This window comes from Cydia fagiglandana, chromosome 3, assembly GCF_963556715.1.
Source record: "Cydia fagiglandana chromosome 3, ilCydFagi1.1, whole genome shotgun sequence".
In the NCBI taxonomy this organism is placed as follows: Eukaryota; Metazoa; Arthropoda; class Insecta; order Lepidoptera; family Tortricidae; genus Cydia; species Cydia fagiglandana.
In genome coordinates, this window is record NC_085934.1 from 11,471,897 (window position 1) to 11,497,655 (window position 25,759).

A 25,759-nucleotide genomic window follows, 5' to 3' on the forward strand; every position below is an offset into this window, starting at 1 on the left:
CCAAACAAGTATCAAAAAAAGTTATCGATATGTACGTAGTTATGCGAGCCCACTTTCTGGCAAAATATGAAAATAAACGTTACGACGCAGCCAAAACCAAAACTAAAATGAACAGGAAAAATGCCAAGTTATTGTCTTAATTACTAGTAGTTCGCCCCGAACTAAGAACTCGTATTCGCTGAAAACTACTGCGCACACTCAGGTTTTGATTTCCAACTCAATCTCACTAGTGATACCTACTAATACTTTATATACGAGATTACCGCCACGTGGGATGTTGACTCGACGATCATTGTTGCGATAGTCGTCTCGGATTTTTTTCCGTCATGAGATATTCGTGTGGAGGAAACGATCACCCTGATCCCAAAATGTTTGCACAAGTTTACCGATTGGCGTCTCGTTTTTCCCTAATACGCCCGGTTGTAATGTTTCCGGCAAGGATTTGCTGAAGAACTTACTAGGAGCGAAGGATCTGGTAACCATTGATTCATGGTTATGAAGACCATGATTACAACGAGGCTGTAAACCAGTGACGCGGTTCAGTCTTACATTGCTGGGTACATCGTCCGCAAATTGCGAAAAATCGTAAAATGCAATAATTGTTTAAAACTCATACAAATGAGTCCTAATGAGGGAAAACTGTTAGTGAGAAACGACGTAATCGATAAAATGGATTTATACGGCGGGTTAATTTATGCTAGTGACGATCTATTCAATCTGACCAAAATGATAGAGAAATGTATGTTAAGAGTAATAAGCAAAGCTTTAACCAATATGGAGACGATCAGTGAAATTACGCAAGAATGACTAAAAGGAGCATTGATAAAAGTTGGATGTGTCGACCATTTCAAACATATATTAAAAAATGTTATCGATATGTACGTGGTTATGCGAGCCCACTTTCTGGCAAAATATAAAAATAAACGTTACGCCGCAGCCAAAACCAAAACTAAAATGAATAGGAAAAATGCCAAGTTATTGTCTTAATTACTAATAGTTCGCCCCGAACTAAGAACTCGCATTCGCTGAAAACTACCGCGCAGCGCGCACACTCAGGTTTTGATTTCCAACTCAATCTCACTAGTGATACTTAGGTAAGTAATACTTTATATACGAGATTACCGCCATGTGGGATGTTGACTCGACGATCATTGTTGCGATAGTCGTCTCAGCAGACGGTCTCATAGCGAAGAGTCTCGACCAACACCTAGAGACTGGAACAAGGGTCAGATGCAGGCAAATTGTGACAAAACATTCGCTGATGTTAACAAGAAATAACTCAAAATGTAGTCAATATGATGGGTGCTGAGAAAGGGGCGGCTACAGGGCCTGGGGCCTAGGGCGGCAAAGACTGCAAATCCGCCACTACATTATATACATATATGAAAATGTGTTCGGGTGTTTTTTTTTTTTGTTTTGTAAGTGTTTTTATATTTTACTTTTATATTAATATTAAAAACGAAAAACAAAAAAGAGCCTTTTATTTCTCGCCGGTAAAACAAACACAATATTATAAACTTAAATTTACATTAGGTTTAGTATTACAATAATATTTAATATTCCTCAAATCAATGTTCTATTATGCTTGGTTATGTAATAAGTAGTAAGTAATTATATTTTTTTCTTGTAATTTATTCTGCAACAACCCCTCCTGTGAGGGTGAAGGCCTCCTCCAGTGATGCTGGTCATCACAATTTCTGTTCTCTATCTTTTTCAACTTACATATGTATATCAATATTAATTTATATATTGGTATTAAATACCTACAAATACAAATAATAAAAAGCTAATAAATACTCTTATCGGGATTCGAACCCGGGACCTCCTGCTTCATAAGCGGGGTCACTACCGACAAGGCTAAAAGACCGTCAATAATTGGTTCACGATGCACAGTGGCGCCGCGGCGCGGCCTATTTAATGTTTTTGAGGGACACTTTTTAATACATGAAGATTGTTTTCCTCATCTCTACCTTCCATAGAGAAAAGTTTGCGTCAGTCAAAGTCACTCTTGACACTCTTCCTGTCAAAAGTGTCAAATTCTAGTTTGTGTCAAAAGCGCTCTCCTATATAATTTATTGCTTCGGTTTGTTTATTTATATAATTTCCTATTTATCATTTAAAGTCTTTCATTTATCTTGTAAATTAATAGTATGCCAAGTCAGTTTGAAGAAGAGCGAGTGTGGGAGGGATCCAATCATAACCATTTTGAGGTAAGTTATTAGCCACTTGTAATGTCGTTGTTACCTATCACTATTTTTGCGTCCTTTTTCATATTTGTATATTGCGGTATTTACAGGAAGACGGCGGGGAAGATGTTATTGAAAATCCAGAAGAAGTTTTACAAGAATGCCTTGAGAAATTTAAAACTCCTGATTATATCATGGAACCGGGAATTTTTGGACAATTGAAACGATACTTCCAAGCTGGCGGGAACCCAGAGCAAGTGATTGAACAGTTATCAATCAACTATAATGCCGTTGCCCAAATGGCAAATCTGTTAGCGGAGTGGCTTATACTTGGAGGTAAATCTTTTTAAGTTTTACTTGGATGTACCCATCCATATATTATTATGCAGTTGAAATTTAACGCCCTGTGATCAATATTTTGTTTTTTCGTTTATTATAACAAAAATGACTTACAATTATTTATCTGTGCAGGTGTTAAGGTAACTGAAGTGCAAGCAATGGTTGAAAACCACTTGAAAGATATGATTCTTAAAACATTTGATCCCAAGAAAGCAGATACTATATTCACAGAGGAGGGTGAGGTTGGTGCTTTATATAAATTAATTTAAATGTAAATTCTAGTATATTGTTTTCAAATTAGTTTAATGTAATATACACCATTTTATATTATCATGACTAACTTTACAAAAGAAAGGTGTTTTATAAGGATGATTGAGTTTTTACAACAATTTTATAAGGAACTTTATTGAGAATAATGTTGAAATAATCTCTATGACTATGATACTCATTATACAAAAAAAATACAATATTAAATGCCCAATTCTCATATTAGAGAGATTATTTCTGTTGAAAAATAAACAAAGTGTAACAGATTTAACATTGTATTTACATTTTATTGCATAATTATTGCTTAACTTACAGACTCCTGCTTGGCTGACTGAGATGATAGAACACCCTACATGGAGATCATTGATATATAGGTTAGCAGAGGAATACCCTGATTGTCTTATGCTTAACTTCACAATTAAGGTGAATATCAACAAATATACATGATATCAATAAATGTAACCACTAACAACCTAATACTGTATGTAACCTACAATAATGCTGTATGTATGTACCTTATAGGGATAAGTTCGCCTTTGTACATTATGTATATTTTTTGTTCCATTGTAATTTAACCTGTCTTATGCACAATAAAGTGTTTACATACATACATACATAACCACTGTACATGAGGGATTGGGCTAAAGTCCTCATATTGGCCCAAAGCGATTTGGGAACTTCACATATACTTTTCAATTTCTTCACAGATGCATTCCATTTTAATTTGATAACCTTTAAGTTTTTTAATTAATATTGGATTAATATAATGACAAATTTCCACTTTATTATTTGTTCCCAGTTAATTTCTGATGCTGGCTTCCAAGGTGAAATCACTAGCATTTCTACAGCAGCCCAACAGATAGAAGTATTCTCTCGGGTGCTCAAGTCTGCCATAGTTGGCTTTCTTCAGAGTTCTGATGATTGGCAAAACAGTGTGAATGAATGTGCAGTAAGTATCTACTAATTAATTCAATTTGTTGACATGTTCACCACTGACACCATAGCACTAAAAGTTTTCACTATGCAACCAAATTATTACAAAGCAACATTTCTATAAAAGGTGATACAGTGTCCACCAGTAACCAAAGCCAAAAGTATGGCAAGAGACAAAAGCCTCTACCATTCTCTAATAAGCTTTACAAAAAAAATTATTACATATTGAAACTACTTTGAAAAAATCTCGTATCCTGCACTGCTACTCAAAGTTAAAACTCAGTAACTCTGTATGCATTCCATACACAGTTACCACATTTTTCTTTTGATTGACAAAACCAGATAAGAGTTTTTTTCAAAGTAATCAATATTTTATACCTATCTCAATATGTAAAATAATTTGAGTTTGGCAGATGTACTTAACTTTAGAGATATAAAGTAAGGGAGCTAAGCACGAAATATTTCGTATATTGACCCGCTTTCTATCTCTATCGCACGCGCATATGGCGACGACATGACTGCCGGCAACATCGGCGAGACAGAAATATACGTAGTAGTATAAGCGCGTGCGGCAGAGAGATAGGAAATGGCGCAAGTCTTCGTTCTTAGTGTCCTTACTTTAGCAAATCAATTTGTCGGTAGAAAAAGGCGCGATATTCAAAATCTGTGGAAGATGGACCCTTCATGCCAATCATGCCTGCATTTATTAACATGCCGCCTTTTTCTTGTGCCATAATTCGTTTGCCAAACCATACGTCTTTTAGACTAGAAGGTGGTACATACTTTTAGCTCGTTGTGCTATCTGCTACTATTGATATTGACTACAAAATGTGATTTTCTCAGAAAATGGTTTGCCACGGCGCCCACACATATGTGTACAGCCAGGTCATCGTGCACATACTGTCCCAGGAACCTCGCGGCGGTGCTATTATGAAACGGCTTAGTCAAGAAATTACACGATGTGCACAACAAAGGTAAATTATGACAACAGGGTGGGTCTATGAGTTGTAGATCTCGCGAACCCATTTTAAAAACTTCAAAATTTTAATTCTTAATAAAAAACTATTTAAGCAATTAGAGACCTGCTCAGAGAATAAGACGAGAATTGTCTAAGAAATGCGATCTATGCAAGTCAAAATGTGCTTGAAATATATAGCGATGGCCAAATATATTGTAACACATCTTGGTCGCCATAGAAATAAGGATATGTTCCAGTATATTACGCTACTTTGGCCGTCATTATCTGATGCTGACCACCATACTCAGTATACTGCGGCTACCACATACCAAGGGTTCCCCGCATAATATTATCATGAGACGTGCATATCATGTGCAGCGGGCACGACGTGACGCCCATCACGCTGGCGCTGACGACGGGCGACAGCTGGCGCGGCGCGCGCACGGCGCTGGCCGCCATGCTGTCGCGCGGCGCGCTCAACCCCGCCGACATCTCCGTGCTGTTCCGCGTCTACACGCAGCCCGACCCGCCGCCCGTGCACCTACTGCGGATCCCACAGTTCCTGGGTACGTGTCTATAGGGTGCCGGGTAGATCGAGGTATTTAAAAAGTACGATAGAAATTATTTAGATAATCGAAAGATCTCTCTCTAAATCTTGCGAACGCGTCTTACGCCCCTTTTATTGTAAAAAAAAGTCTATGGAGTAAAAAAAGGCAATGAACTCGCGCCAAAAGTAATAGTCACTTCGACGCTGCCCCGCACCCTTCCTATGAGTGAGGTTTTTATTACGCGACGACTAGTACGTTGTCTATACTGACATTACATTACATTACTGACTGTACTTAACCTTCTAAGAGCACTGCAGTAGATTTCTTATATAAGATCATTACTACTTTCAGTTACTGCTGCGCAGATGGCTGGAACATGTTTGGATTCCATATCTTATACATTACATAGGGTACATCGCCAATTACTAGCCACCCCCCAATTACTGGCCACTTAATTTGATTTCTATTTATAGGTGAACAAAGTTCATTTTAGTATATAAGGTACGAAAATCCAATTATTAGCCAGTTTTCAATTACTGGCCACCTATTCCAAAAATGAATTCTATTTACAGATAAATAAAACTCATTTTCAGTATAAGGAAAATGGCCAGTAACTGAAATTTATCCACAACCCACTCGTTCAATAACTGGCCGCCTCTTACAAAAATGAGTTCTATTCACCTATACACAGAATTCATTTTAGTATAGGTGGCCAGTAATTGAAAACTGGCTAATAATTGGCGATGTACCCTAATTAGATTTACCCCATTTCGTGAAGTTCCATAAAAAAATAACAAGTATCAATGATCTAAATATAAAGCCAGAAGGAAATGTTTGAAACAAAAGTCACCTCATCGAGCTACCGCATCAAATGTAAATATCGCCTTAATAAGTTTTATTTTTCCTTTTCAGAACTCCTGGTGGATGCGTTATTCAAACTAGGAAGCAAGCTGAACCCGGAGCACAAGTCGAAGTACATGTACCTGCTGGCGTACGCGGCGAGCGTGTGCGAGGGGCTCGCGGGGCGGCCGGTGAAGGACGAGCTCAAGGCCACGGTGCAGGCCATCGAGAAGGTGCACGCCGTGTGCGGCAGCTCCGCCAGCTCCAGCGAGCTCGTTGCTGAACTACCTACCCTCTATCACTGTATAAGGTAAATAACATACATATAGTTAGTGTCGGTTGCACCAAACCGTCGCGTCGTTCACCGTTCGCTAAATTTTATTATATGGGAATTTTCATAGTTCTCTGCTGAGTGATGTTGATCAGTCTGTCAAGTGTGGGTGGTGCAACTGGCCCATAGTCTGGCTACCAAATTAGTCACTAGAAAAAGAAACCAAATGTACATGGAAGATCGGCTTTCACGCTTTCCGTTTGCCGTTTTTTCCTACTCATTTAGTTGGCTTGCCAGTATAACTACTTATCTGTTACCTTACTAAGTCAAAGCTTCAGCGAAAAACAACTGTGACGTGATGTGGTTTTATCTGTTGTTAAATCGGCAGAGTATATGTATAAGTATATACAGAAGATATAAGTAGATTAATATGTACATTTAGAAAGAAAAGGTCCACACTATATACGAGTATGTAAGTTTTGCGAGTGCCGCCGATCCGAGTAGCGTATTTTGGAGAGTGATTCGCGCCAAAAGCCGTAAAGGAGGAAGGCTTTAAACTTTCTAATAGATAAGATAAGAACCCACAATATTTTTTTTTCTATCATTCCATTCTAGATTTCCAGTAGTAGGCATGGGAGTGCTGGTATGGGTGGAGTGCGTCGTGACCGAGCCGTCGTACTTCAAGCTGTGCACGGAGCACTGCCCCGTGCACCTAGCGCTGCTGGACGAGGTCGCCTCCTGCCACCAGCTGCTCCATCACAGGCTGCTGAGGCTGCTCGTCCAGTTGTTTGAATCGCCGCAAGACGAATTGGAAATTTTAGTACAGGTGAGAGTAGTACACTGACAGAGGTTTTAATATGCTTCTACCGATCTCCGAAAGTTGGTGATGGGGTACCTAGAATTTTGGTACGGGCCAGAACTACATCTCAGGGCCGGTTGTCGTCGTTAACCCAAATTAGGCTACTGTATCCTTACCTTTTGGGACAAGAAGGGACATCCATTGTTTTTCTGAGGTTATATAAATCCCATCTATTTAAAAAATGAGATGTGGATCGATTAACTCTATTATTGACTAACCTTCCCAAAAATCGTAGTCAATTGAAAGCTTTGTGAACATGGGTGGATCAACCATTTCTTGTTGTTATTCTGTCCGGTTAGCCAGAGAATAATAGTAGCTTGTTTGTTAGAAGTTAAAAAGAACATAAAACTTAGCATCCTCTGTAAAATTTGTTCGACAAACATTAATTTCAATATGACAGATAAGGAGGAATAAACGATTGTCAAAGGCATTTTAGATTTGTGTGACGTCTATAAATAACGCCATTTTTATACTGTTATAGCTGGAACTGAAGAAGATGCTTCTGGATCGTATGGTGAACCTGCTGAGCCGCGGCTGCGTGGTGCCCGTGCTGCGCTACATCAAGCAGTGTTGGCAGCGGGGCGACACCGACATCTCATTGATAAGATACTTCATCACGGAGGTACGACTCATTACTGTATTGTCACAGCTTCATAAATATTAAAAATACACCCCTTCTAATACTGTGAGCGCTTAAAATTTGGTAAAATCAATATGACAGATTTTATATTAAAAGCTTTTTGGTATAAAATCCTAAAAAACGCAATTTACGACGCGTCCGGCGTCATTCAATGGAAGCACTGAGAGTTATATTGCCACCTTCCAAAATCGGAATTAATAACTACATCAAACTCACTTCATGACTTCAAGCTTAAGTGCAAAGTGCCCCCGCCGGCCTAGCCAGGGTTACCATAGCTATCGCTTCGACAACGAAACGCTTTGTGTCTCTCTATCACTCTTCCATATTAGTGTGACAGTGACAGTTGCGTTTCGATCGCTACGGAGCGAAAGCGATTGGCATGTTGGGACGCGGCCAGTATTCACAGTTCACGAACACTTGTTAATGGATAAATATATCTTTAGACTTTCCAATTATTTAAAACGTATTTATTGTGCGCAGGTTTTAGATGCAATAGCGCCGCCGTATACCCCCGAGTTCGTTCAACTGGTTTTGCCAATGGTTGAAAATGAAGAGATCACGGGTACCATGCGTGCGGAAGGAGAAAATGATCCAGTTTCGGAGTTTATAGGTAAGTTCCTTTAATAACATGTGGACATAAAAATAAACCATTCAAAAGCTACGTTACGTTAGGACTTAAAAGCAAACCTCAACGCATGTGGTGCTGCAGTAAAAGGGTTCCATTGATAAATAGAATTTCGAGTCTTTACATGACAGGTTATTATTATTATTTTATTATTATTTCACCACATTAACAGATAAGCTTTACATCTTTTCAAACAACCTGTCAAAGGACCCAAAGCACCCTCTATACCGCCCTAATAAGCCCAATTAGCGGTAGGTATCTCATAAATAAACGATTTTGAAAATAAAATTAAAGAATTAAAAGTATAGGTTTGCATTCAATTTTAATTTACTATACCGCTAATTGGCTTAGCAGGGCAGTATAGTAAGCACCTGGCAGTTTAATTTATAAAACCCCATTTAAGAGATTTTTTCTAGCTTATGTCTTTCCTATGTGCTATAAAAATCCTTCTATACCGAATTTTTACACCATGAATTGAATGGTCTGTCCAATGACACATCAATACGCCCGAAGAGGTACTTTTGTCGTAAAGTTATGGATTATTTATAGATGAACACAAAAATTATGAATTGTTATTTATTGTTTTTTTTTTCAGTCCACTGCAAAGCACATTACGTGGTGGTATAACACAAATGAAGATTCCGTACATGATCCCGGAAATGAATTTTCTATTATATTAGATTTAAGTAATATAAGTATAGTAAAGATCTTTAAATTAACCTTTAGCGGCTTTTCTTTCATAGTACCTTTTCAAAGCTTGATCAAACACTTCACCCACAGTTCTCTTCTTCCATATGTCTATTTTGGGTTTGGGTGCTGGAGCCACCTCTGCTTTTGTCTCAACTAACGTTTCTTTAACTTCTTCTATTTGTTTCGGTGGCGTCCTCTCTTCAGGAGCATCAGTGACATTAGCATTCTTGACATTCTCATTTGTCTCCACATTCTTCTTTGTCTTTTTCGCTTTTGTCTTGTTTGTCTCATCATCTTCACTTGAAGAATCAATTGAAAAATCAGAGTCTGCATCTATATTATCTTCAATCACTTTGGGTTTTTTAGATGACCTAATATCAGCAAGATTTACACGGTTAATTTCATCATCAGAATCGACAATTTCTCCCTCAGACAGATGTCCATCATTTTCTGCAGATAACTTTCTTTTCCTATAAGACCTTTTCTTTGCTGCATCATCATTATCTTCATTTTTAGCTTTACGTTTATTTTTAAATGTTTCATCTGCATGACTGTCCTTTGTTTCCGCTGGTACATCTAATACCTTGTCTGAACCCAACTTCTGCTCATATAAGTGGCGATAAAATCCTCCTGCAATATGAAAGGCAACAAAATCAGTAATACACACAATTTTGGAATGCCCAACAGTCACAAAAACCATGCCTTTAACGCCACTGCAAATTTCGTAAGCAGAGGAATCAAGAGGGATGTTTTTGTAAAGGCGTCGTAACAGTGGCGAAGCCATTACAGTTGGATGTTATATTCTTGAGGACTCGCGACATTTCCATTTCGTGAGATTACCGCGTTGTCATATGAACCTTATATTTTATATTGAACCAGTTTATATTCTCAACCAGTTTTATACAAAAAAAACCTAAACTGCTAATGCTGTAAGCTAATAAGCTAATTCTGGATAATAGTATAATATAAAAAGTTTTAGTTTCTTACCTAAATCTCTCTGCTTAGTAACATCACCAATTTTTTCTAAATATTCTTCACGTTTTTCTTTCTCCTCCTCTAAACGCAAATCTTCCAATTTCTTTTTATATGCTGAAGTCACAAACACTTCCTTGTCCTTAAACTCGTCACCTTCTTTTTCTCTTTCTTTTTGAATCTGAGTAACATAAAATTCAATTTTGTTTAAAATGGTTCATTAGGGTTACCAATTTATATAAATTGCATAACTCAACATTGTACTGATGAGATATTGTCGCTACGCTTGTCAATTCCGACATGTGATCGATTTTTCAAAACCCTGTAATCACTATATAATAAGGTTTTCTTTTCTGATAATTAAATAGATCACATAACGGAAATTATAAGAGCAACAATGATATGATGAAAATGTATTTATACCTTTAAAAATTATATTATTCGTAGGAATTGTTACAGGAAGTGTCCAAGCACAGATTTTTTTAAAGTTGGGTTAAAAGAAATCCAATAAAACCTACTACTTTCTTTATTGAATGGATATGAAAATACCTGTCTTTCAACCCTGCGTTCATTTTCCAATTTCCTTTTATGAGCAGTTTTTAACAGGTTTTCAATATACTTTGGTTGTTTAAGTTCCTTGACTTTCTGTTTCTTTTCTTCCTTCTTGATGGTCATTGAATCATATATTTCATCATACTGATATATTGTAGGATCCTCTTCTATAGCCTTACTTTGGGTAATCTTTGCCTGAAAAATAATTGTAATAAAAAACATATTATTTTGTAAAATACATAGCATTTATGTTTATCCTCAAATGCTTTGACTAAACAGGAATTTGTTGCAATAATATCACTATGTATTCATAAAATAATATCCCCAGAGATAAACTATTATGTGGATCCATATTACTAAACTTAAGAGGGTCAATAAGTTTTGCATTTTTTCCCTAACTAGAATTGTATTAAATCCTTTATTTAACATAATGTATGGTGTCTTCTCCTGTAATTCTAAGGAAAGGAAGCTTTCTACAGGTTACAACATAAGAGCAATCAAATGCTTGGAACTTAAGGCCCTGTAGGTTTGAGGTTTAGACCTTTTAAGTGAAAGTGAAAAACTCAGGGTTTGAATCAAAGGAATTGAATTTGAAATAAGAAAGGCCTATTGCTAATTAAATTTTTAGCAACCATATTGTGATTTAAAAACTACCACAATGTAACTTTATAAGAATGCAACATACCTGACGATTAATGTTGTCACTTGGTCTCAATAATACTGGTTTGTTGTTAGAGTCATCATCAGATTCAGAATCATTGCCGAACACATTCCTCGATGCTTCAAATATAGGTTTATTCGGCTTACCTTTGTCTGGTAAAATAAGTCCATACCTGTAAATAATAATTATATCAATATAAATTACTAATTCACTAGGAAAAATAATACACACCAATTAAAACTACTTGCAAAAGATTATACACAATAACACTGCTACCTACTATGACTACTACTTTGAAGCTATGTACTGTTGAATTCCTAATTGTGAGTAAAAATAGTAAAATCGCTAGAGCTCCAAAGGATACTCTATGTAGGTTTTGTTGCGGTGTTCACTTACATGCAGGCAGCAATTAGTGGACGGCAACAGTTACAAAGCATAATGCTAAATACAATTCAATTGCATTGGTATTCGTATTGTATTGTAATACCATGATTATGATTACCATGAAAACGTAAACAATATGCCAGAATAACTTACTTTTTACTACCGCTAGACATAACGATACGGACACAAAACAATTATGCTGAAGTTATGGTAATTTCTTTTGATTCTAGGTAATTTTACTTAGTGGTACTTTAATGAGTTTAATCAATAAATTGTGCGTGTCGTGATGGTGTCGTGTTGCTGATTCGGTCCGGACTCGAGCTTGCTTTTTTTTTTTTTTTTTAATTTATTATGAGCATTGGCAACTAGGCCATCAGCTCAAACACAAAACAAAAATAATTACAATGCATTGCTTATACCTAAATCTAACTACTAATACACAATACAATATAATATGAATCTAAAAGTTACATTAGACATAAACTTAAAACATAAAACACAAAAATAATTACAATGCACAGCTTGAACCTAAAATCTAACAACTACTAATCGAACATTGTAATTATTACAAAATACAATGTTATAATATGAATCTAAAAGTTACATTAGATAAACTTTATGGTTATTTCAATCACTTATACTATAAAATATTTACAAACTGCCAATAGTGTGAAGAACAAATTCATAGATTACAGGATATAATTGTTTATATTTCAAAAGACCCTGTACGGAGTTTGGCAGGACTTGCAAACCTGTGTCCGTACACATGGCAGCAAACAATAGCCTTTGTAAATTAAATGCAGGACAATGGAAAAAAATATGATCAAGATCACATACATTAAAATTACAATGTGCACAAACAGCAGACTCACTTAGCTCTAATCTAAAGAGATGTGCAGGAAAACGAGCATGACCAATACGTAATCTACACATAGTTGTAATAAATGCCCTTTCTACATATTTTCTTTGGTATTCAAACCACGACTTGGTGCTAGGTGCTGGGACTATTTCAGCTAGCCATTTCCCTTTGACTTCTTTGGATTTAGACCACGAGTTGTTCCACCGTCTAATCATAAGTTCTTTTACAAAAGGCACTAAATCGGACATAGGTACTTTTAAATGACAAATTTGGATATTTTCTGTGGATTTTGCAAGCTTATCTACAAGTTCGTTACCAAAAATTCCTGAATGTCCCGGAACCCAGCAAAATTCAACAGTAATTTTTCTATATAATAAAGAACTTAAACAACTTCTTAACTTATAAATTAAGTAATTTACAGATGCACTTATACATTTATTTTTAAGTGCTTGTAAAGCGCTCATGGAATCAGATAGAATTAAAAATTTATTCTCAGTTATGTAATTATCATGAATATGTTCTAAAGCGTAAATTATGCCTAATACTTCAGCCGAAAATATTGAAAAATAACTACTACATTCGAAAACTTTTCCTATGTTCAAAAAGGAGTCAAAAAATGCAAAACTGGTCCTATCTTTAGTTTTAGAGCCGTCAGTATATAATTTAACAAAATCAGTCTTATCTTCAAGAAACTCCAAAAAGTCATATTTCGATTCAAATTTGACCAGTTCAACAACCACGTCTCGCATAATATCATTGTATTCATGTTCAAAACAGGGAAGCAAATTAGACCAATAGACTATATCTTGAAATTCAAAGTTTAAATAAGTTATAACATCACTTAGAGAAGAAGAATTAGGAAACGGTATTAAATTATAATTTGGTATATTGACATTATTTAAGTATCTATAAGTAACATCGTTATCACGACTAACCAACTTAAGACCATACTTGTCAGTGATATAACATCTGCGTACAAATAAAGGAACAATGCCAGCCTCTATTTCCAGAGAATTAATTGGAGATGACATCATAGCTCCAGTAATAAGTCGTAGCGCCCTATTTTGGATAATATCTAATTTCCTTAAAAGATGGGTATTCGCATCAGCAAAAAACATACAACCATAGTCGAAATGACTTCTAATTGTCGCGATATATATCGTTTTAAGGACCTTTGGGTCTGCTCCCCATTTTACTCCAGTTAATGACTTTAATATGTTTAAACCCAATTCGGCTCTTTTAGAAATTGTATCAATATGAGTTTTCCAAGAAAGATCATAATCAAGAAATAGGCCAACGTATTTGACAAAAGACTGAGCAGGAATAACGTTAGAATTGTATAAAATTTGAGGATAATGTAAGCCATTTTGAGAAAAGAGAATTACAGAAGATTTGGAAACATTAACCTCAAGTTTTAGTGAATTTGTTAATATGTTATGAATATTACGCAGACAACTGTTCATAATAGATTCACCAATATTTATGTCTTTACAATTTACATATAACACCAAATCATCAGCGTAAAATAAGTGCTTAACAGAAGCCGGAATTTGTTTCATGAAACAAACCAAACTTAGAATGAATATAAGAGGAGATAATACAGAACCTTGAGGAGTACCCTTTGTAGAAACTTTAGAACCTATTAACGAAGATCTAACTTTTAGAGTTAAAGATCGATTATTAAGAAAATTGAATAACCAACGTAAAATATGACCAGGAAACCCTAATAAAGACAAACTTTTAATAAGGTATGAGTGATCTAAGTTATCAAACGCCCCTTTAATGTCTAAAAAAACCGCCAAAGTATATTGATTAGACCGAAAATTGTTCTTAACGTCCCCAATTAAACAACTTAAGTTATCTATTGTGCTTTTACCTTTTCGAAAACCGTATTGAGTACTTGGAATAACTTTGCTCTTTTCAGTAAACCACTCTAGTCTATTTTTTAACATGGTTTCAAAAACTTTCGCAAAGCAAGATGTTAAGGAAATAGGCCTATATGACTCAACACAATTAGAATCCTTATAGGGTTTCAATATCGGAACGACATGCTGCGTTTTCCACGTTGGGGGAATACAATTACTTTGCCACAAATCATTAAATATTTTACACAGTATTTCCTTGGCATGAAAAGGTAAGTTTTTAATTACTTTGTAAGAAATTAAATCAGGACCAGGCGAAGTTTCTTTTTTATTTTCTAATGCAGCTAAAAACTCACTAATAGAAAATGGCTTGACCATCCATTGAGCTTCCGGACAGCCACGACTCTCAAAGTACTCATTAAGGTCACAATTTGATATATGATTATTGTCGGAAGCAATTTTGTCTAAAAACGATATCGCATTATCAGGATTTTGAAAAAAAATAGATGAAGAAACAGAATTCAGTTTTGCATGTTTAAATCTACGTATATAATCCCAAATAATTTTACTCGATGTCATGCGATTAAATGAGGAACAAAGATTCAACCAACTCACGCGTTTAATTTCAAATAATGTTCTTTTCTTTAAAGCATCTACTTTTTTGTATATAATGTAATTCTCCATAGAAGGATATTGTTTGTAAGATCTTAAGGCAATTTTAGCTTGTAAAACTACACGGTCACATTCATCATTCCACCACGGGGCAGCTTTTAAGCATTTATTTTTATGATGGTGACTTTTTTTTGTAAATGTCATTAATATGTCATGTAAAATACTCAAATACTTTGTATAGTTTACTAGAGGGTTGTCAACAAATTCAAAAACTTCAAATTTATCATCACATAACTTGTTGAACTTACACCAGTCAATCTTTTTAAAATTTACCTTAGTTAGCGAATTATCATCTTGTTGAGGATTAGATAAGTTATTAGAATAACATGTAGGAGTGGGCGAGTCAAAAACTACATTAATGAGCAAAGGGAAGTGATTACTACTAAGAAGGTCATCAAGAACAGATACCGAACAACTAGAACTAAGAGCTCGAGAAGCGAATACCAAATCCAAAACATTACCTTGTTGGCCAAACGGAGCGAAAGTGGTGATAGTGCCATCATTCAAACAAATTAAATCAGAATTCTCCACAAAAGCATGAAGAGCTTTACCCCTTCCATCATTGACTCTTGAACTCCAAGATGAGTGATGTGCGTTGAAGTCACCTATTATCAGACGATTATTACATACAAATTTTGAACACGAATCTTTCAATGAATCTATAGTAAACTTACCATTCGGAGGTGGAGGAGCATATACACATAACAAATCTAGAGAAAAATTATGAATGTTAATATTGATTAATATATTTTGAAAATGGTACTGTGATAGAGTGTTGACAATACTGAACTTGTATTTGGAACGAATTGCAATTGCAACACCGCCATGCGGATGGTTAGAGTCTCTTCTAATTACACTAAACCCGGGCAATTTAATAATTTTGCTAGGGGTCAGCCAAGTTTCATTAAAAAGTATGATGTCAACACTCTCGTCACAGCTTTGCAAAAAATGTACAAGTTGACCTAGTTTTGGAAATAGACTTCTGGAGTTCCAATGAAGTATTTTTAATTGTGTGATACCCAACCTATCCATAGTTTAAGTAGTAAAACTTGTTACAAGCAGCTCTTTAATCATTTGGGACGTTATTGGCATAGGACCGGAGGAAGTATTTTTGACTTCTTTTTTCTTCATTAATTCTAAAATTGTTTTGGTGATTGCATTAAGAACAATATCAGAATTAATAATGTCAGCAATCATAGCACGTCCATGAGGTGTTTTAGCAGGAGTTTTTGGAATCTTACTGTTTAGATTATTACTGCTATTAGGTGTTACAGCTACTGCAGCTGCAGTTGCATATGAGAATTTGCCATTTATCTTGTTCTTAATTTGTGCATTTTTTTCTGCCTTAACTGGACAGGTATAAGAAACTGCCGAATGGGGTCCACTACAGTTTGAGCACTTGAAGTCCGATGGTGTGGTACATTCCTTGTAAAAATGTGCAGCTGAACAAATGGAACATACTTGAGTGCTTTTGCAAGCTCCGCTGCCATGTCCAAACTTATAACACCTGAAGCACTGAAGCAGGGGTCTGATGTATTCCTGTACTGGCATCCATATATGATCATAGATTACATGGTCAGGTCTAGACGAGGCCATAAATGTAACCAGGACGGTTGGGAGTGGTTTGTATTGCCCATTGTCCTGTTTTTTGGTAAAGCGCTTAACACCAAGAATCATACAACTTGCTTTCAAGTCCTCGAGCAATGTCTCTTCACTTAGATCCACAGGAGCACGAATAATTCCTTGGCACTCTATGCTGTCATATGGGATTGTTGCCTTCCAAGTATTTGCTTGTAGTAGTGGTTTGTTTAGCAAAAATGCATTTGCATCCTTGGCACATCCGAAATAAACTTTGACAAAAAAGTTACCCGCAGCCTTTACATATTGCACCCCAGTAATCTCTTTTAATATTCCATTCACTTTGAGGATGTCCAAGGGGACTTTATGAGTCAGTTCATTTGAAGCAGATTGTAGTAGTACGGGGTACTCTCTTTTAGTCAAATCTTCATATATGGGGTTGTGGTCTTTGAAGAGACCGCGACGACTTCGTATGTATGTCATTTTTTGTTTACATGATGTGACTTCTGTATTGGAAACATCTTTATTTCTCCTTTTTGTTGTAGTTTTGGCGGTGTCTGTTTCCATGGGGGAGGGGCCGCCGCCCGCACCCCCGTGTCCTGGGCTCATTCACTGAATATAAACACAAATTCAATTATTTACAGTTAGTAAGGAAAAAATAACTTGGTTTTGTCAATAAAAAAAGGACTTTAAACACTTTAATTGAAATATTTTCAAAAAATCCGCCTTGTCTTTTCGGTTTCCCGCCCTTTTTTTTCGAGATGAAACGACTATCCCTCGAGCTTGCTGTCAGCTGTCAGTGTAAATTTTTTTGTTTTTTTTTATTCGTCCTTTCTGGACAGGCTAAGACCAAAGGCCATACTGCCTCGTCTTCGGTGAGCCATATCCTTGGTACGTAGTCCGCGACCCCCATACACAATCCTACCCAATGAGGCGGACTACAAGGTAGGAGTGTAAATGGGGGGCTTAATGAGGATGTAGCTATGGCTAGAGCGTGAAAGAAAAGTTTGCCGGGTTTGCCGGAGTTTTGACGTTTGGAACTTTGTGGTTTTCATGTTTTGGTCTTTGGTGGTTTTGTTTGATTTAATTTAATCACATGTAAATTACACGATGTAGATGTAGTGTATTTTATTCTGTCCTTGGTTAAGGTCAATTCAGATTATAATCTACGTTCGTGAAAGAAAATGAGCATGGAAATTCTGGGCAGGAACGGAAAGTGGAGGCCACCAACAAGTGCTGCCGAGTATTTCACGGTTCTGTTCTGTAACAGAAAGAAAATAGTCTGTAGACAGGTAATTTCCTTCTATTCCATATTGATAAATATCTCCAAAAAAACTCCCAACACACAATTTCGGATTAGCGGACTGTCATGCTTTGGTACCGAAGCCATTTAAAAAAAAACCAATGTTTTCCTTTTTGAGCTAAGACGGTAAAAATAACCTCTGGACTTCTGTTTATATAGCTGTACATTGAAAATGGAAAATTAATTTGCTTGGAACAAAAGTATAAAAATTTAAGCTTCAAATTATAATACATAATATTACAATAAAGAATTGCTCATGCAAGAGTAGGGAATGCTCATTACATATAGAAAATATGCATAAATTATAGGGTAACTGCTAATTTACTGGTATTTACAGGGACATATTTTGTAATTTGGCACCCTGGGCGCTCTTTCATACAGGGCGCCTGCGGTGCCCTTTACAGTATGTGGTATAAGTAGTGGTCGCAGTTACAAAAGTACCAATATTTTATTCTGCTGCTCTTCATTTTGTTATATATTTGCAGAATTCACAAATGTGTACAAACGCCTGGAAATCACTAAGTCCTGCAGAACAGAAGTTGTTTGTGGACAAATTTGAGAAGTGGCAGGCTGAAAATAATAAGAAAATAACCAGTATTTTAGAAAATGCTGAACCATTTTTTAAGAAAAAGGCTACAAAGTATGTATAATTTTAATTTTTAACAAGTGGAAATGCTCTGCAAATGATACTAATAATCTTAGAATAAATTTAAAAGTAAGTATACATTTATAAACATTATTTGATATGGAAGGACATAGGATAGTTTTAATCATTATGATCATCTCACACAGATGAAGTTGCGAGCACATGATAGAAGAGTAATTAACATTTTGTTAAAATATGCTTATTTGTGGCAAGACAAAAAGTTAAATTTATTACTAGTACCTGCAGAATTGACAATAGTACAATTAAATATTCCTGATAACAATACATTAAAAATAAGGAACTTCTTTCCAACAAGATTTGTAATAAAAATTCACATATATTTTTTTAGAGGAAAAGGAAATATTCCATCGAATATGAATACGAGTACAACTAAAGAGGATTGTGATGTCAGCCTACTAGGATCTACATTGAACATCTCCACTAACTCACATAGTTATACCCAGTCCAATGCAGATTTGGAAGTATATAAACCGTGAGTTTTTAACCTATAAAGTTTGCTCACATTTGTCCCATGTGACGGGTGGCCACGAGTAGGAACAATTTATTTAGAATAAATTGGATTAGTCTCATTCATTCAGGCATATAATAAAATATCAGAGCTGGTTGTGGGAATCACAAAAATATTTTTTATAGTTTTAAAATAAATTGTTTCTGTTCTTAACTTTGAAAATAGTGTGATAGACCGGGAGATAGTGACACATTTTACTGGGTCATTTGTACCAGTATGGCGTCAGGGGTCTAAGTACGTAATGAAGGAAAGAAAAATGATGCTCATAGCGCTGGTACCGGCGGCCAAATCGCGTGGGCGTTAGTCGAACGTGTCGGATAAAATACGAGTGTCGAACGATTTGTTCCACAAAAATCCTCGTATTTTCCGATAGTCCAAAAAAAGAAGTAGGCGGTAGCGTAATGCCATACTTCTCCGGTGTGACTTACAGCCCAACATACTGAGGCGAACACATTAATTAAAAAAAAACAATTCAACCATTTGTGCCAAGCTAATTTTAAACGATTGGGCCGCCAGTACCAGCGCTATGACCATCATTTTTCTTTCCTTCATTACGTACTTAGACCCCTGACGAACCGCCATAATGGTACAAATGACCCAGTAAAATGTGTCACTATCTCCCGGTCTATGAGGTGATCTGAAGAAAATGTAAATAAAACTTTATAACTAAATGTATAATTTATGGAACCCTGGGGGCGCGAGTCTGTCTCGCAACTGGTGCGTTTTTTACAGTTTTTATATTTTATAAAGATACTGGTGTCCCTTTTTAATATATACCTAAATTCACATTTTACTCTTACAGAGAAGATCTTAATGTTGAATTTTACATGGATGATTATGACGATCAATCGGAATCAATGATGAACCTTGTATATGATGATACACCCACTGGCAATTTGGAAGTACCAAAACAGTAAGTAATCTATTTTCTATTACAACTTTCTTTTTCAGACTGACTTTTCTTAAAGATCTCAATGGCGGCTAATCCATGTTTTGAATACCTACACTCTACAGTTACCTTAACTTATTAATTATCTTAACTGGACCCGCGTCGCGGCGGGTTTTTATCTACATGGGTTCATTTTTACCTGCTCTAATACCTACTGTTATTTTATGGGGTCGCGTTATCAGCGTAAATATCACAAACAATTATTAGTAGGCATAAAAGCAAAGCAAAGCTTCACCCCGGAATTTCTTAGCAAAAGTAAAAAAAATTATAACTCGAAAACTACGAAAAATCGGCCAACATACGGGTATATTCTGATAGCCCACGACGTGAGTAATATTAGTAATATAAACCCCAGGTGGAGCAAAACGGAAACAAGTATTCCCATTTCCCATGTTACCGGCGGTGGATGGGAATAATGTTTCCTTTTGTTCCCGCACCACCGCCCCATGAGACCTAGGTCACATGATTTTATGTTTCAGATTTTACACCGCCTCCGTTATTGATGAAGACGTAGATGAGCCCACAGCTCCGGAAACAAATGAGACTACAACGAATACACCATTACCTGAACCTACGTTGCCTTCTGTGATGTAAGTATTTTAACATTTTTCCTGTCCATGGTCTTCTAATCGTCAATACAATAAAGATATTGTGAAATATTAAAATCTAATGCCAGCTGTATACACTCGTCGAGAGTCAATGCCACCTCTGTTCCACACCAATTTTGGTGGCTAGCCATAAGCCGCGCATGGCGCTGTCGCCACCTAGCGGCCATATCTGCCCTGATCGTAACAGACGCGTTTTGTTAGCCAGTGAGGGTTCTGTATCTAGCACTATTATTTATTCTGTGATAACATGTGAATTTGATGTGAATGATTAATGTCTTAAAATTCAACTTGGGTCAACATCCGTATTGTTGGCAGGCGCCCCAGGGAGCTGTTTGAAATAATTAAAGCAAGTGGAGCGCGGCCGGACCTCGCTACTGTCGAGTGGAAGGACTTGCCGTCGAAAGAGAAATACATATACACTCGAGCCAAGCGTACCATACAAAAAGACTATCTTAAGAATTACGAACGGTATTTAGAGAGCTTGTCATCACCAGAATTATTTAAGCGTTACATTAAATTTAAAAATGAAAATTAAAGACTTAAAGTTTACTAAAGGTTTTTATTAACATTTCATACATTAGATATACCAAAAAAACCGGCCAAGTGCGAGTCGGACTCGCGTTCCAAGGGTTCCGTACATTACTCAATTTTAAATGTATTTTTTATATGTGAAACGCGAGTGAATTGCCTTTAAAAAACCCGTAAGGGTCGGATCAAAAACTAAGTAATTAAGTCCGACTCACGCTTGACTGTACATTTTAATAAGTTTTCCTGTCATCTATAGGTAAAGACCTATTTTAACTAATTTTTTTTTCAAAATTTTAGACCCAGTAGTTTCGGAGATAAAGAGCAATGGTCATTTTTTGCCTATTTTCTTGAATTACTTCTAAACTGTTTATTATAAAATTATAAAAAATATATATTTGAGATTCTTATAATGAGCTCTTTCATTTGATATGTAACACGATATAGTTTAAAAACTTTATTTTTTTAATTTTCTCATTTACCCCCCAAAAGTGGCCCCTAAGTTTAAAATTCATTTGTTTACGTTACATATCCGTCTTTGGGTCACAATCTTACATATGTGTACCAAATTTTAACTTAATTGGTCTATTAGTTTCGGAGAAAATAGACTGTGACAGACGGACAGACAGACGCACGAGTGATCCTATAAGGGTTCCGTTTTTTTCCTTTTGAGGTACGGAACCCTAAAAAATAGGCTTAGCACGAGTGCACTGCGACAATATCTCACGCGCGATCCGTTCCACTCTATTTAGATAATATTATTAAAACAGTGACATTAATAATATTAAAAATACAGTAGCCATCTCGCGCCCGCGCTCGTGGTACTACCATGGCCCACTTGTTCTAAGCCTATAAATAATACTAACGGGAAATAAAATTGGATACCGTTCTATTAGGCAGACGTCGGGTTATTTGCCCCATAGCCCAGTATTTAGTCCATCGCTTTCACCCAATAGCCTAGTTCATTTTAAATACCATCAACTCTTAAATAGGCCTTGCATTCTGACGGGTGCTGCCTCTGCGTGAGTCCTATTACATTACGCGGGCAAGGGCAGCATCCGCTTATGGTGTACCCCTTACGTTTCATTGAAGTGGCAAAAAGGTCTCTACGTTTTGGCTTCGGCTCCGTGCACGCCTCTCAAACACAATTGTTCCATGATGGGAAAGACATAATAGTATATATCCTTTTAAAGTACATAGGTAATAAAGTTCTACCTTAAACAATCGGATAACAATAAGTTTTGATGAGATTATTTTTGGAACAAAGTTCCTTATCGGGCGGTTGGCGTACCTATGGAGGCTAGGTGAAAAAAAGTGTAAGATTTTGCCGTCACATGCCATACTAGCGCGAAATATGCAAGTGTAGGATTTTTGCCCTCATATACTATTCTATTGAGAAATATGTAATGAGAATGAAAATGAGGATGTTTATTTCGCTTAAAATTTAGTTTTTTCTTCGCGAGTGTGATTAAAACATTATGTGTAACTCCGGGGGTAAGAATATTGCAAACTCGAGTCTTTAATTCACTCCAGCCTGTGTGCCTGACTCGCTTCTAGTCTAGTATAGTCCAGAAGTGCGAAGTCGAATCGAATGTCGGTATTTTGTATGGATTACTACCAACCCCATCAGTATATGAATTTTGTGTCACGAAAATATGGGTTTCATTTCCATAAGTTATATATAATGGTAAAAAAAAAACGTTTAATTATACATGTTGAGTTTATTAATATACTTATATTACAACCATATGAATGACAATCATGACTTAGTATACAACAATATATTATGGTTTCTATATCTACAATAATTTATACTATATAGTACTAGATTCAATCTTTAAAAACAAGTTTAAAGTATCCATACATACTATTTCTACGAAGAAATATCAAGCAAAACATTCATAAATATTACTGATCTTGGGGAAAATAGGCCTAAGCTTGGTCGCCTGCTTACGCTATCGTGTGGCATATGGCGTCAACGAGACCAAAACCTCGGCGTGGATGGCGCCTACTTCGAGCACCGCAAAGTATCGTAAAAATGGTGTAAGAGCCTGCCCCAGACAGTATCTACTTAAATTATTAAATATGCAAGTGGAGTGGATGTTCAATACAATAATACATTTTTAAATTGTTATGAATTCTATTTGCCACACAGTAGCCCTACTGCCATGCCAGCAACGAAAGATGCTAAAAACACATGACTCTCAGTTGCGCGATAACTGCCATCATCTGTAAAATTGTTGTACCAGCGTTTTGCTTTAATTTCCTTCTTCTTCAATAGTCCTTCTGCTTTATCCAATTTACGATCAACAAAGCGCTCCGCCTGTAACAAAATATTTGACTTTAATAAAAAAGATTTAATTGCTCAATATAATTATTAAACCACTTCACTTTACAAACTGCAGTCACAGTTACTTGTCATAATTTATAATTTAATACTGAATCATGAATGATAATTTGGTTTCATTAAAATTATGTTCATGATTTTCTAGTATATTTAAAAACTGGAGTGGAGTCTATGGAATAACTACAATAAAAACAATTCTACTATTAGTACTAATTCTGGAGATGCGTTCAAACTAACTGTCAACATAAGCTACCACTTTCCAATGATTTCTCTATCTAGATTTCTCTATCTATAACTATCATTATACCTGACTGGTTTTATTTCAAGACTCAATTATGTATATTTATTGAACTCACAGACGATATTTGAAATTCAGGATGATGCAATACCAAAAAAAAATCCTCCTGTGAACCCTGCTGAGTAATATGAATTATCTTTGACAAATAATAATACCTGCAACAAAATAAATGATAAATTTCAATTTATTAAACTTTGTGTGAAACAACCCAACATTAATAGTACACCTTTTATATGAGCAATATTAATGATTTATAATTTATAACTTATAACAATTAAGGAAATCGTCTTTTACATTTAAAAAAATGAAAACCAGTCAAGCATATGATAGACATACAGTTGAACATTTATGAAAGAAGGTGATTTAGATGTGTCTCTATTGTTTCCCGTAAAGTTTTAAGTCATAATGTATTGGCTTTAGATGTGTAGATATGTCTGCCCATTAAATTTTAGCTGCAGGATTTTAATTCATAATAACCATGCAAGAATAATAATTATTGTACGTATATTGGAACTGCGATACATGCATGAAGTAAGCCATATATCAGTAACCATGTATTTCCATGTTTACCCTACATTGAAATACAGCCCCACAGAACTAATTAAAAACATATAATTTTGATATCAATAACAAAAAAAGAAGCTGCCAGGGTCCTTCTATCTTAGCTAATGATGTAAAGATGGACACAAACACAATTGCTGTTATGCGAGACTGCAAGGATGCTATAATTATGTCACCCAAACATGAAATTAGCTTGATAGAAAACAAGTGTCAGATCATGAGCCAATTTATTGTTTTGTTCATCAGATATGAGTGTTATTTTAGAAATGGATATACTAAGTGTGCTACACAAATATTTGCATTACTATATCAAGGTTGATGATTCATCTATGGGTTGATGTCATAGTTTATCTTCATCTCTATCACTTGCAACAATCAAGCTATAGGAATGGTGATGGATGAACATTAAAAAAAATAATTTTGTAACCTCATGACTACCTGAATTTACAAATGTAATTGTGTATCACACAGCAAGGACCAAACAAACTTTACTCACTTTTTCAAACCAATCAGGAGACTTCCCTGTTGTTTCTTTCTCAATTTTGTCACTGATTTTATCAACTTTTTTGTTAATTTTGTCCCAGTTAATGTCAATGTATCCCTTCTGGCTGGCAATATGTAGCAAAATGACGCTTCCACCTAATCCGACTGCAGCAACTTTTCCAATTTTCATGGTGATGAAACCTGTGATCCTATAATAAACAATAAAGAAAAGTTGTTATGTATTTTAATAACAACTAACCCGTTTCCGCATATTTATTTACAACAATGCGTTTAAAACAGAATGTAAAATAAAATGCAAGATGCAATTTGAACAACTTATATTTTTACTTACCATCCTGACGCAGTTCCTAAAATTAGCTGTTTAGTTGCAGAAGTCTTTCCAATATCTGCAACAGCTCTTTCAATGAAATTTTTCGCCTCATCTACTATCTTCTTGGCGTCTTCAGCTGCATCTTCGGGTTTAGGTTTTGCCATTGTTTTTGCTGGTATTTACGCTGTTTAATTTTAAGTGAAAATCTCTAGACCATGAGATGTGAAACTATTTAAACCATAATGCAACTAAAGTTTACTTCCTGGTCAAGTGTCAATTTATTTTGTCTCTGGTCAAGAATGGGCTCTATAGACTTAGCGACCCATCGTATGATATTTAGAGCTATATTAGACGGGTGGATCGTGGTTCAATTGAGAGAGAGAGAAAGAGATATGCTGACGGTTTATGCTCGTGGTCCGGTACGCCCGTCTATTACTGCTTGAGCTATGGTTATTTCGGAACGTACTTTTATGTTTGTTTTGA

At 35.8% G+C, this 25,759-nt stretch overlaps 5 protein-coding genes across 7 annotated transcripts in view; 2 read left to right on the forward strand and 3 right to left on the reverse strand.

Moving 5' to 3' along the window:
- The first annotated feature begins 2,045 nt into the window (after nt 1-2,045).
- The window catches only part of LOC134680080 (negative elongation factor D), a 90,408-nt gene continuing 66,694 nt past the window's right edge, over nt 2,046-25,759 (forward strand). The window contains exons 1-12 of one of the 2 annotated variants that reach the window (XM_063539115.1): nt 2,046-2,210; nt 2,297-2,522; nt 2,658-2,767; nt 3,108-3,215; nt 3,592-3,741; nt 4,569-4,699; nt 5,062-5,249; nt 6,144-6,381; nt 6,958-7,168; nt 7,683-7,823; nt 8,322-8,451; nt 9,062-9,105. In XM_063539115.1, the coding sequence (XP_063395185.1) occupies nt 2,151-2,210; nt 2,297-2,522; nt 2,658-2,767; nt 3,108-3,215; nt 3,592-3,741; nt 4,569-4,699; nt 5,062-5,249; nt 6,144-6,381; nt 6,958-7,168; nt 7,683-7,823; nt 8,322-8,451; nt 9,062-9,093 (1,725 nt within the window). In that variant the 5' untranslated portion in view covers nt 2,046-2,150 and the 3' untranslated portion in view covers nt 9,094-9,105. Of the gene's footprint in view, nt 2,211-2,296; nt 2,523-2,657; nt 2,768-3,107; nt 3,216-3,591; nt 3,742-4,568; nt 4,700-5,061; nt 5,250-6,143; nt 6,382-6,957; nt 7,169-7,682; nt 7,824-8,321; nt 8,452-9,061; nt 9,176-25,759 lie in introns of those variants that run through there. The other variant, XM_063539114.1, reaches the window with a different exon arrangement.
- Nucleotides 9,029-12,046, reverse strand: LOC134680096 (nuclear speckle splicing regulatory protein 1). The gene is made up of 5 exons (XM_063539140.1): nt 11,879-12,046; nt 11,366-11,513; nt 10,678-10,875; nt 10,144-10,309; nt 9,029-9,786 (listed from the first exon to the last, which is right to left on the reverse strand). The coding sequence occupies exons 1-5, from the start codon at nt 11,896-11,898 to the stop codon at nt 9,182-9,184; spliced, it is 1,137 nt and encodes a 378-aa protein (XP_063395210.1). The 5' UTR covers nt 11,899-12,046; the 3' UTR covers nt 9,029-9,181.
- On the reverse strand, nt 12,137-15,233 carry LOC134680066 (uncharacterized). The gene has a single exon (XM_063539075.1). It carries the CDS (start codon nt 15,128-15,130, stop codon nt 12,377-12,379), a length of 2,754 nt encoding a protein of 917 aa, XP_063395145.1. The 5' UTR covers nt 15,131-15,233; the 3' UTR covers nt 12,137-12,376.
- On the forward strand, nt 17,734-21,285 carry LOC134680533 (uncharacterized). Its single transcript, XM_063539653.1, has 6 exons — nt 17,734-17,988; nt 18,485-18,639; nt 18,995-19,138; nt 19,977-20,087; nt 20,603-20,713; nt 21,047-21,285. Exons 1-6 carry the CDS (start codon nt 17,881-17,883, stop codon nt 21,264-21,266), a joined length of 849 nt encoding a protein of 282 aa, XP_063395723.1. The 5' UTR covers nt 17,734-17,880; the 3' UTR covers nt 21,267-21,285.
- On the reverse strand, nt 23,377-25,528 carry LOC134680030 (FUN14 domain-containing protein 1). 2 transcript variants are annotated; one of them, XM_063539010.1, is made up of 4 exons: nt 25,298-25,528; nt 24,959-25,154; nt 23,960-24,056; nt 23,377-23,579 (listed from the first exon to the last, which is right to left on the reverse strand). In XM_063539010.1, the coding sequence occupies exons 1-3, from the start codon at nt 25,438-25,440 to the stop codon at nt 23,976-23,978; spliced, it is 420 nt and encodes a 139-aa protein (XP_063395080.1). In that variant the 5' UTR covers nt 25,441-25,528; the 3' UTR covers nt 23,377-23,579; nt 23,960-23,975. The 2 variants fall into 2 exon arrangements, with proteins under 2 accessions (XP_063395080.1, XP_063395078.1); XM_063539008.1 differs by lacking the exon at nt 23,960-24,056 and having other exon boundaries at nt 25,298-25,527.